We start from the raw sequence: 12506 nt of genomic DNA on the forward strand, positions 1-12506 counted from the left end.
GTGGTTGGCGAAGCAGGTAGCTGTGGGGAGACTAAGCGGTGCATGTCTCTCAGCTGGGGGGTGACTCTGGGGAGGTCTCTTCTCTTGGGGGGCTGTCATAAATGTAAAGGGAAGGGTAACGACCTTCCTGAATACAGTACTATAAAATCCCTCCTGGCCAGACGCACAATATCCTTTTACCTGTAAAGAGTTAAGAAGCTCAGGTAACCTGGCTGGCACCTGACCAAAAGGACCAATAAGGGGACAAGATACTTTCAAATCTCGGGGGGCGGGGAAAGGGGGCAGCTTTTGTCTGTCTGTTCTGTGTGCTTGCCGGAGAGAGATCAAGAAAGCAAGCAATCCAACTCCATTAGAATTAGTCAGTACTAGCAAGGAAATGCATTAGTTTATTTTTGTTTTGGCTTGTGATTTTCTCTGTGCTGAGAGAAAGGTGTATTCCTGGTTTTCTTTTTGTAACTTTAAAGTTTTTGCCCAGAGGGAAATCCTCTGTGTTTTAAATCTGATTGCCCTGTGACATTAGCTTCCCTTTTAATTTTACAGAGGTGCTTCTTTTACTTTTTTCTTTCTAATAAAGTTCTGTTCCTTTTAAGAGCCTGAATGACTTCTCTATTGTCCTAAGATCCAGGGGTTTGGGTCTGTGATCACTTTGTAACCAATTGGTTAGGATATTATTCTGAAGCCTCCCCAGGAAAGGAGGTGTAAGGGCTTGGGTGGATATTTTGGGGGAATAAGAACTCCAAGTGGTCCTTTCCCTGATTCTTTGTTAAATCACTTGGTGGTGGCAGCTTACCCTCGAAGGGAAAAAGAGTTTGTGCCTTGGGGAAGTTTTACCCTAAGCTGGTAGAAATAAGCTTAGGGGGTCTTTCATGCGGGTCCCCATATCTGTACCCTAGAGTTCAGAGTGGGGAGCGAACCCTGACAGGGCGACTGTGGGGTAGTCTCACGTTAGGGGAGGCGGGGGTTCTCTCCTGTTGGAGGTAACTAGGGAGCATCTCTCCCAGTTTGGAGTGATTGTGAGAAGGGGCAGTGAAGCAGGTGACTATACGTCAGGGGTCAGTGACTGTGGAGGGGGTCTTTCCTCTTGGGGTGGCTGGGGGGTGGTGTGTGTCTGTGAAGGGTCTCTTCCTTAACAGATGATGTGGGGCAATGCAGGAGTTGATCAGGAGCTGTGGGGGTCAACGCAGGGGGGTCTCTCCGTTGAGGGGGATGGGGGATCAGTGCAGGGGACTGTGGAGTGCAGGGCTGTGGGGGGCAGTGCAGGGCTCGCTGGGGGGGGTCTCTCCCTTGGGGAGGTTTTGCAGGTCAGCGCAGGGTGTGACGGGGCTGTGGGGGATCAGCATAGGGGGTGTCATGGTGTTGTGGGGGCCAACAGAGCGGGTGACAAGGGGCTGAAGGGGGTCAGGGAGCAGTCAGTGCAGGGGGGTCTCTCCCTAAGGAGGTGATGGGGTGTCAGGGAAGGGGGTGATGAGGCTGTGGGGGGTTAGGGGACTGTGGGGCAGTGCAGGGGTGACGTGACGGGGGGCCAGCACGGGGGGGGTGACAGTGGGCAGGGCAGGGGGGTGATGGGGTGGGAGACAGCGGGGGGTGATAGGGGGCAGGGTGGGGGCAGCGGGGTGGGTGATGGGGGGCAGGGCAGGGTGGGTGATGGGGCGGGGTGCAGCGGGGGGGTGACATGGGGCAGGGCGGGAGGCAGTGGGGGGGTGACGGGGCAGCGGGTGACGGGGCGGGGGCATGGCATGGGGGTGACAGGGGGCAACGCGGGGGGTGACGGGGCGGGGGGCAGCGGGGGAGTAACAGGGGGCAGGGCAGTGGGGCGGGTGACGCGGCGGGGGGCATCGGGGGATGACACGGGGCAGGGCGGGGCGCGCGGGGGGGTGACAGGGGGCAGCGCGGGGGGTGACGGGGGCAGGGCGGGGCTCGGCGGGGGGCTGACAGGGGGCAGCGCGGGGGGGTAACAGGGAGGAGGGCGGGGCGGGTGACAGCGGGGGGGTGACGGGGGCAGGGCGGGGAGCGGCGGGGGGCTGACAGGGGGCAGCGCGGGGGGGTAACAGGGAGGAGGGCGGGGCGTGGGGCAGGGCGGCGGGGGGGTAGCTGGGGGGCAGCGCGGGTTCCCCCCCCCCCTCACCGAGCCCGGCGAGCAGGGCCTCCAGCAGCGCCAGGCGCAGCGCCCGCCCCATGCTGCGCGCGGCCGGCGGGTAACGGCCACGCCCGGGGGGAAGCGGGGCCCGAGCGCGAGGCGGACCCGCCCCGGGGCTCCTGGGCGGCGGCGGGCCGGGCCCGGGCGGGACTCGCGGGCGGGACCCGCCGGCTGCAGGGCACCGGCGCGGGGCGGGAGGGGACGTGGCGCCCTGGGGCGCTGCGGGGCAGCCGGGCGGGAGCGGGGAGCCCGAGAGAGGCATGACAACGCGAGGCAGCGGTTTTACAAAACTGGCATCTTTAATTATTACTGTTAAAAAACAAACAAAACCCGCAGGCAAGAGAAGCCCCTTCCGTGTAGCTCAGCCCTTAGGAAAGCGGCGTGCGGGTTTTCTGTCACTCCGCCTAGACAGCACGAGGTCCAAGCTCCGCCCGCCATGGGGAGTGCAAAGGTTAGACACGTACCATTTACAAACCGGACTAAGGCAGAAGTTCTGATTGTTCAAATAATATTCAGACATTAGGGCTGTTAGACTTACACGTGAAATCAGTAGTCATCTTCAATAGTCACCATGTGTGTAAAATTTGAGGAGCTACTTTATTTCCATAGAAATAGCGATCTCAGAATGAGGCTTATTGCATTACTGCCCTATTCTGCACATAATATTGCTAACGGTATGCTAGAAGTGAGAAAACTCTATTAATATTGAAGGCACACAATTTAACACAGTTATAGCACAGGCATTCACAAGTTTAAATACAATTAACCAGGCCTTTCTCTGGGGATATTTTCATAACTTAGATTCCCCTCCCACCCTGTACATTGAGTCATTCATGTCATGAACTGTCTACAAAAGACCTGGGAAGAAGTGTACCTTAGGCAGACAGAAAGCCTGGATAACTTTAGATAGGCAACCCCCAATAAGAGAGAAGAGAAACAAGCCAATGATAATCCTAAAAACAAACAACCCACCTTGCGATATATTTTTGATGAACTTGTACATATTTTAATAGAGTTTAAATCTTATTCTTTACGTTTATGGGGAACCACAGTAGTTCAAGTATTTTATTATTACAAATACAAACTTTATATATATTTATATAAGTATATATACAGACACAGATTTTTTGGCAAATATGGGGAAATTTACAAAACGAGTTTGTGCTAAGTGGCTAAGACAAAACGAGAAAGCTTAGCATTATTTTTAACAGTAATTGTTTTTTACCTTCTGTAATTTGCGTAACACATCATCGTGGCAGTCCTGCATCTACGACACTGTGTCAACATAATCTAGTGGAACATAATCCAACTTAATCCAACAATAAGGCCCTGGAGGTTTTTCGCCTTCCTCTGTAGCATGGGGCACGGATCACTTGCTGGAGGATTCTCTGCTCCTTGAGGTCTTTAAACTACAATTTGAGGACTTCAATAGCACAGATATAGGTGTGAGGTTTTTTTTGTGGGAGTGGTGGGTGAAATTCTGTGGCCTGCGTTGTGCAGGAGGTCAGACTAGATGATCATAATGGTCCCTTCTGACCTAAATATCTATGAATCTATGAATCTAAAAAACTTCACCTGGGTTAACATACCTCAACTGACATCCAAGAGCATCTTTTTTCAGATACAGATTTAAATCGGATTTTAAAAATAATATGCTTTAGCCAGTGTCAACATCCTGACTGACACTAAAATCAAAGTTTGAAAAGTAGGTTAAAATTATGTACATTGGGGTCAGTGGGGTGCTAGGGTATAAAGTGCTCAAACAATTCTCAAAGGGCCTACATAAACAATACGCATCATTCCTCTTAATATTTTGCAATGGCTCTTGCTGTCAGACTGTCTATAACGTAATCAAAACTCAAGAGCACTCCCTTCCTAAAACAAGAAAAGGCTACCACTTTTCGTACCTTTATTTTAATATCCCATTTAAAGTATTAGTGGTAAATTAGTAGAGGTTTCTGGTCTAGCTACTTAAAACTGTGTATTTAAAAAACATTTAAATTAACTGCCCTAGTATCCTTTATTGTCTATAGCCGAGTGTCAGTCAGCATGAAGTTAAAATTTTCTTTGTTGTTTAAAAAGTGTGTTTATATTAAACACACCAGTAAAAACATATACACAAACATGTTTATAGGGTAGTTCATCTTCCTTTCAAAATATACTGACATCTTATTTCACTTGTGCCCTTAGTTGCATATACAGGAATAATGGTTTCTAGTCCAGGCAAAATAAGAACATGTAAACAATATTTTGTTAAATCAAGTGGCCTGATTTTCACGGTTCCATTTTTTGACACCTGCCCGGGTAATAGGTTTTTTTACTCTTCATTATGCATATAGAAAGACAATAAGCCACATGGAATATTTAATGATTGTGTCTCATCATAAGATGGGGGAAACAAAAAGTAACTCCCAAGTGCTGTACTTTAAACATTATTTTACTGCAGACTGATCCACTTCCAACTGGATAGTCCAACTTCATTTTGCAAAGCCACAATACTCACACACGGAGCTAAGAACAGACTTGATGTATTCTGTTCCTGTAGCTTTGGTAGAGGTATCTTTGTTTAATATCTTACATTCCTTGTGTTTCCATCTCATTTTCCATATCCAGTACTGCAGAATGACAGCTCTCTGGGATAGCATGGGCCATTTGATAAGAAGGATAAAAAATTTCAGCTTGGTTTTAGTGAACAGGTCATCTTGTGAGAGGGTAAAAGAGAAACTAAAAACTATATGGGAGGTAAAGGTGCAGGTCGAGAAGGAAAATAGTGTCCCTGAGGTACGTTTTTCTGTTGTGGTGGAGGCGGCCTGTACGGGGGACAAAGATGTCAGTTTAGATATTACATCCATTATATGCAGATAGAGAATGATCCCTCTTCCTCCTGCTCTGTGTTAGCGTCATGTCTTTGATGGTCTCTCCCTGTGCCTCCTTCCCATAATTTCAGCTGTCACCTCTGCACTAATGACTCCCATCTAATGCTCTCTCTCTGCACAGGGTTTTTTCTTCTATACTATATGAAGCCTCTAACATTTCCCAAGTCACACTGCTTTCCCTAATTAAGCATTTTGGAGTGAATTTTTCCTCTACCAAAACCAATTTAAAACACAAATTACTACACAGTACAAACTATTTTATATAAGTGTCTGTTTGTGCTTTATTAATTAGCACCTTAAGGACACAGGCATCGATACAACATTTTATACATTTAAATAAATGGTTAAACCAAAAAAGTTGTATATATATATTTTATATATTTTTAGAGTGAAACTAAACAGAAAGATACAACTGGTGCTCAAAGCTGATCGAAAGCACCCACACTTTTTGTAATAATGTACCTACCATCAAGAGTGTAAGAGGTGTCATCAGAGAACATACATGTTTTATAAATTTCATTGCACCCCTTTTTTATTATGGCCCTTTCATTCACATGTGTAGCTTTATTATTTGGTGTATACATGATATGAGAAAAGCCCTTACACACATGAACCCAAAGACAGGATTAGAGTCAGAATGACAAGCTATGAGTTTCCCCAAATTGTGTGCTCAAGTTCTCAACTTTACATTTGCACTGATATGTATTATAAAGGATTTTCCCCAGTAGCAAAATTGTCATTACAGACCTTGCAGGTATCTTATACTGCTGCTGCTCCTGGTGTCGCTGAGGATGATTGTAAGGCTGGTGATAAGCTGGTTGATGATGATTAACTGCATAAGATGGCACAGTGAATCTGTTTGTTGGCGTGTCCTATGAGGAAATAAAGATCATCATCAGATATAAAAAAAAAAAATCACACAAACAGGAACTGGAGGAAGATTTGCTTTAGTAATTTCACTGGAATGTCGGGCCACTCACTAGCAGATTTGGAGATGTAATGGGGAAATACAGAAATGCTATTTCATGCTCATCAGCTAAATGGCATTATGTCAGTTCCAGACAGCTTAAAAGTGACAGAAGTTTAGAGACTGTAGTTTGAAAATAGAGAAATGCTGATCAAGAACATGTGGCTCTCTATCTAAGAGACACTCTGATGACCCTATGTCATTTAACAGTGCTTTGATTTACCCCTCTCTGAAATAGAGATAATGCAGAAGGGGAAACCTGAGGTGCAGAAGAGTCTGCTCTGGGTATGGTGAGCCACAGTGTCCCTGATCAGCACTCTTTCATTTTCAAACTACAATACTTTCTAGACTGCTTGTGGTTTCAGAGAATGCACTTCCAGTTGGCTCTCAAAGACAGTTTAAGCAACATAAACCATAAGAGTCCCATTCCCCCTCCCTTAAATTTAACTAGTAAGAAGTTAAGAAAATAATCCATTTCCTCACTGGCAACACCCCTTTCTACTACAGATAGTAAGGTACTACATTCAATATGTAGTTGGCTTATCTATTGATGTTACAAAATGGCAAATCCTGATGTGCTTTAGAAGGTTGCTGCTTGAGAAATGTTTAACGGATAAAACTAAATCATCTAATCCTAGTCCTTCCCACCACCCAAAAAAACTTTTACTTTGTTTAAAATAAAAGCCTCCTGATTAAAATAATCTCATTTCCTAGCAACAGTCTGATGTGGTATGTAACAAAAAGGGAACAACGTTACTATATTTTGATTGAAGACTTTGCAGTCACCTTTAATAGTTTGGCACAATTAGGTGTAGCAGTGCATTATAGGTCAGTAGAAAAATCTAGACAAGATGTTAGTATGTACCATCTCTATTTTAAAGCACATTTTATATATAGATCTTAAACATTTAATGAGACTGCAATCTCTCAGTTGTGCTTCCAAGATGGTATTTTTACTGTAGCTTTGCAATATCAATAATGCACTATACTTGGAATTACTTATATATTTTCTTCTTTGAAAACTTTTGGGCTTCAGAGGATATCTTCCTCATTAATATTATTGGTTGGTTCAACAGCACCATAAGGTGTACAGACAAATAAGAAAGGGATTCATCATGCATAGCCTATATATAATTTATAGGCTATTACTGTAAAATTTTAGGTCCTATAGCAAGTGTAGTCATTAGTATTTCTTACAATGTATACATTACACGTGGGGGCGGGGGGAAGAGCTGAGAAACGAGATTATATTGCTTTAAAAATCAAAACAAAAAACAAAACAAAGAACCCACCAACCAAAAACAGGTAGTAATAGTTTTGGAGTAATTCTTGCTTTTATTATCCATTTACCAATTCAACCTTCTATCCACTCTGTTACTTTCAAAACAGACAATAATTGCTCTCCAAGACTGAAGTGAGAAAAAACAAGTCTCACCTACCATGGGTACACTCCTCGAAGTATAAGGCATGTTCTGCTTGAAGTTTCCTGGTTCCGTCTCTGTGCGAGGAGGAGGAGTTGGCATGCTTGTATGTGATCTGGAATTAGATTTGTATTGACCACATGGACTGGTCAAGCATCTTACTAGAATTCAATAGGATCATCATCAACATGTTATGACACTTCTTACAGATACATACTGGCTGGATTTAAGTGTGTGTTTAAAAACTATTATTTTATTCCCTAAATTCGTCAGTAAAATGTATGTCACTCTTTACAGGTGCATATGTCCAGACATACTGTGAGCCTCTCTCTTTCAAGGAATAGATAAATAATGTTCCTTTGTCCCAAAGAATGTGCCCAGAAAACAGAAACAGACAACATCAAATGACACTTAAAGAAATGGCCTGAGGTCCATTGATATCAGGTCACTTGCCTCCTGTACTGCAACTGCATGAAATAAACCTGCCTGATCTCCACTCTTGGGAATCTCAGGTTTACATCTTAGGACTACTGACACTCAAGTCTTTGGAATCATCTTCTGTAGAGGACTCTGTGGTCAGTTTATGAAGTACCAGGGGTAGGGGTGGGAAATCTACTTACCGATGACAATGTGATATCGTTCTCCTGAACCACTGCTTCAGCGCCTTTCTCTTTGCAAGTGCCACAGCAGCAGCTAAAAGGAGTGGAAGAACCAGGAAAAAGAATACCAGCAACCCATCTCTCAAGGAGGTGTCTTTGTCTGTTAGGGAGAGGGTGAGAAAGAAAATCCGACAGAATTCGTTTTCATAGTACTATCACTACTAAGCACTGCAATAGTGCTGGGTTTTGAAAGGACTGATTCTACAATTTTCCACCATTCTGTAGAAAAGAAAAGCTAAAGTTGAGTATAATTGCCAGGTGCATGCCCAATGTGTTACTTTTTGGTGGTCATTTCAAAAGGGACAACATGTCAAAGAAGAGTAAAGTGTACGTTCTCCAATATCCCTGTGCTATAATAGTGTAGCACAGTAATATAGTAGTAACAGACTCTCTTCGATGTATCATCCTGAAGGGCCCGTCACCAGCTCAAGTTAAATGGGGCTGATACAGAGCTCCCCTCTTCCCCCACTCCCCTCAAATCCTCTTCACATATTGCTGTGGGAAAGACCACTATCCTCCCTTAGCTCAGGTTCACAACCTTAGAGTCATCCTCCCCTTCTCCATTCATCCAGGCTGTCCCCAAGGCTTGTGGCATCTTTCTCCACAACATGGTGTATGAAAAGTCATAGAATCATACAAATGTGGGACTCAAAGGGATCTCAAGGAGGTCACTAGTCCATCCCTCCACACGGAGCTTTTATGTCCCTTCCTTTCTCTCCTGATAGTTCAGACACTTTTCTATACTCTAGAGAGTGATTTTTCAGCTCAGTAACTACAACTGACTTCCCCCTAGAGCCCTATTACTCCATCCAAAAGAGCTGTCAATGTTATCCTCCTGACCTATTGCAAACCATGTCACTCCTGTCCTCATCTCTATCTCTGCTGGCTCCCCATTGCTTACCATATCAGGTCGCTCCTTGCCTTGAAGGTATTGCACCAGTCTGCCCCAGGCTACAACTTGGATCCTGTTTCCTACCACATCCCCCTTGCCCAGCCATGCAAGCAAGCAAGCTTCACAACTCTCTTCAGTTCCTTTTCCAATAGTCTCTTTTACACATGAAATGCCCTCCCAACCCCAGTGCACCAGACTATCACTCTCTCATCATCCATGTCCCTCCTAAAGACATACTTTTTCTGCTAGGCTCCAGACACTAACCCATGTCTGTCTAAAGCCTCCAGGAGTGAGATTGCACAAAACAATAACCAAAAAACATACTAAACTGACCATAAGATCTTTGAGGCAGGGACTGCGCTATATTTGTGTTTAGTGCAACACGAAGCAGAATCTGCACACAGATAATAAATGCTAATTAAATGGTAATGTAGTAGTATGATGTGCATAGTACCCCAACCCCCCTTCACGATGCATAAGTCACACATTTACACTGCAGGTGCATAGGCCTGCAGGAAAGAGAACACCCCCCCCCCCCCCAAGTATTATGGGTGTTTACTCAGACTGTGCATGCAATTGTACATAAAACAGCTGTTTCCATCTGCCGTTATATCTAGAAACAGGCCTTCGCATTTTGAATGCATAGATTGGAATCGACAGATTCAAATTGGCCCCCCCTTACAAATTTTAGTTCTAGGTTGGATTCAAAACTGGAATGGGTCCCCACTTCCAGTTTGGACACAACTACTCTTGAAAGATTTTGGCCCAGGATGACAGAAGTCATCTAAAAACAGCTGGGACTGCAAGATTTCCAACATTCTAGAGGACAGAAGTCTCCAGCACTACAAGATCCAAAGCCTAAGCTCTTGTGCTCGAAAGAAAACTCACTGCAGTTTCAACCACCAGCACTTCAGCCAGTCTCATTTCCCAGGACAGCCAGACAACTAGGCACTGTATTTGCACACTCTGTCCAAATAGCACCAACAGCAAGAAGGGCATGCTGCCCTGAAGTCACCGTCACTACTTGCCATTATAAGGAGGTCCACTGTCTATGCTTCCTCCGTATCCTTTCGTGTCACAGTAGGGAGGGGCCCAACCTGAGTCACAGTGACAGTTCTTGTTGCTATTGCACACCTTTAAATTAAAAAAACAAAAACACCCACATATTACTGCCATTGTGACTGTAACTCCACATAAGACTGATCCAGCAACTGGCAGAGGAAATGTTGCAAGGTGTCTTCAAAGGTTACAGCCCAACTTCTGAAACAGAAGGTTCCAAAAGAAAGGGAAATGATTGACCGAAAAACAGCTACTGCATCAAAAAGAAAGGATACTTAGCTCGCCGTTACTAGAGTTTTTTGAGATGCGTGGTCCCTATGTGTATTGCACGGTGGGGTCCACATGGGTTTCATGGGTCAGGGACTGGAAAAATTCTTGGTAGCAGTTTATTGGTCTACACCTACACCCTCTGCAGCTTTGTGCTCCAAACAGAGGGTGTAAGAGGAGGCATGGACCAACTACCTCTCCAGTTCCTTCTCTAATGCAAATCACTCTAGGAAAGGATATGAAGCAGAGGGGAAGGAGGGCAGGTAGAGAGGAACTGGAGGGCATCCCCTAATGCCCTTGGTTCAGAGCACAAGGAGGCAGAGGCGCGGAACAATGCGCACTACTAGCATAAAGTGTCTGGTCTCAAAGTGCATGTGTGCCCTACAGTGGAATACACACATAGGGGCCATCACTTGAAGAAGAACTAGTACTTCGTTTCTATACACAGAATCGTTCCCCACAACCTGCTCAATGTGATCTTAAAACCAGTTGTACTTGACTGAAAGCTGTCCTTGGTGCAGCAGTAGGTTGTGAAATGCTCCCACAGCCTCTCAGTCACCCCCTCCAAGACTGTCATTCCAGCAGCAAATGACACTGTAGCAAAGGAAGGTTGTGAGATAAGTTATAAACATGTTATCGGTTTACTATACATTTGTGAAGCACGGGGACATAATTTGCTGATAAGCCAACGTTTCTGATTAAATAGAGAAGGACTGAGAAGGCAAAAACAGTTGCAATGTATGAAAAAGAAGAGGAGTTTAATTTAAAAAGAACTAAAAATCCCCAAACCCATGCCCTTCAGAAGCTTTAGCCACTGTTACAGTAACCCAGAGTACTAGAACTTCTCTTCCAGCAATGTGGAAGTCCCTGCTTTCCAATCAGTTCTGCATGCTTATGCCTACTCTGAACCAGACAACTGCACTTTCAGCAGCAAGTGCTATGTTTCATCAATACAAAGGCAGCTTCCACTTCGACGACGAGGGTTATAGTTATGTAGCTCGTGAGACAGTGGCAGACATTTCTCAAAACTTTTTAAAAAATTCGTTATAATGTTCATTTTTATACATACACACTTACTGAACAAAAATAAATGTATCTAAGTTGTACCAATTAGTCTCTGAGGTTTTCATAGATTTTAAGGCCAAATGGCATCGCTGTGATCATCTAGTCTGACCCTGTACATAACCCATGCCAGAGAATGTCACCCAGTAATTCCTGCATCCAGCCCAATAACTTGTGGGTGAGCTACAGCATTTTTTAAAATCAAGATTGAGCATTCTTCTAAAAGATTTCATGTGCCGGAAAATCCACCACATCCCTTAGGTAGTTGTTCCAATGGTTAATTACCTTCACTGTTAAAATTCTGCGTCTTATTTTCCTTCAGTGGCCATCCGCAATAGTAATCAAACTATGCTGGCCAGACTGGGTTTGAGACCTGTTTAAACACTGTTTTGCCTGCCGAGTATAAATAATCTTAAAACTCTGTTTTATAAACTCTGTTTAAACAAAATCATTTCTGGACTAGGCAGCCTATAAACAGTTGTATTAAAAAAAAAAACAGTTTTGTAAACAGTAATGCTTGGGTTATACTAGCCAGAAAAAACATTGTATTAAAACAGGTTTTAAAACCTGTTCAGCTCACATTATTTAATAGCCAGTGAAGATGGAACATCAAGGTGACTTTCATGTTAACTGCACAGAAAAGCAACTTCACATAATAAAGCCCGCCCTCTAGGGCTTTCAAACAAAAAGCAGTGTTTCTACATTAAACAGCTTTCTGTTAGTTCAGGGGTGGGCAAAATTTTTGGTCCGAGGGCCACATCTGGGTATGGAAATTGTATGGCGGGCCATGAATGCTCACAAAATTGTGGGTTGGGGTGCAGGAGGGGGTGAGGGCTCTGGCTGGGAGTGCAGGCTCTGGGATGGGGCTGGGCATGAGGAGTTTGGGGTGCAAGAGGGTGCTCCAGGCTGGGACCGATGGGTTTGGAGGGCAGGAGGGGGATCAGGGCTGGGACAGGTGTTTGGGGCACAGGAGGAGGTCAGGGGTGCCGGCTCTGGGCGGTGCTTATCTCAAGCAGCTCCCAGAAGCAGTGGCATGTCCCCCTCTGGCTCCTATGCGGAGGCATGGCTAGGCGGCTCTGCACACTGCCCTGTCCGCAGGCACCACCCCTGCAGCTCCCATTGGCCATAGTTCCCGGCCAATGAAAGCTGCAGGGGTGGTGTTTGGG

The 12506-nt window shown here is 45.0% G+C and overlaps 2 protein-coding genes across 3 annotated transcripts in view; both read right to left on the reverse strand.

Annotated features, from left to right (window-relative positions):
* Nucleotides 1–2177, reverse strand: part of ADAM32 (ADAM metallopeptidase domain 32) — a 35502-nt gene extending 33325 nt beyond the window's left edge. Inside the window, exon 1 of the mRNA XM_043536417.1 lies at nucleotides 2126–2177. Coding sequence (XP_043392352.1) covers nucleotides 2126–2177 — 52 coding nt within the window. The remainder of the gene's footprint in view (nucleotides 1–2125) is intronic.
* Nucleotides 2178–3710: 1533 nt separating this feature from the next.
* The window catches only part of LOC102946973 (disintegrin and metalloproteinase domain-containing protein 9), a 49671-nt gene continuing 40875 nt past the window's right edge, over nucleotides 3711–12506 (reverse strand). For both annotated transcript variants that reach the window (XM_037886323.2, XM_037886324.2), the window contains exons 18-22: nucleotides 9981–10086; nucleotides 8022–8160; nucleotides 7420–7516; nucleotides 5761–5885; nucleotides 3711–4947 (exon numbers count right to left, since the gene is read on the reverse strand). In XM_037886323.2, the coding sequence (XP_037742251.1) occupies nucleotides 4869–4947; nucleotides 5761–5885; nucleotides 7420–7516; nucleotides 8022–8160; nucleotides 9981–10086 (546 nt within the window). In that variant the 3' untranslated portion in view covers nucleotides 3711–4868. The remainder of the gene's footprint in view (nucleotides 4948–5760; nucleotides 5886–7419; nucleotides 7517–8021; nucleotides 8161–9980; nucleotides 10087–12506) is intronic.

This window comes from Chelonia mydas, chromosome 26 (assembly GCF_015237465.2).
Source record: "Chelonia mydas isolate rCheMyd1 chromosome 26, rCheMyd1.pri.v2, whole genome shotgun sequence".
Classification (NCBI taxonomy): domain Eukaryota; kingdom Metazoa; phylum Chordata; order Testudines; family Cheloniidae; genus Chelonia; species Chelonia mydas.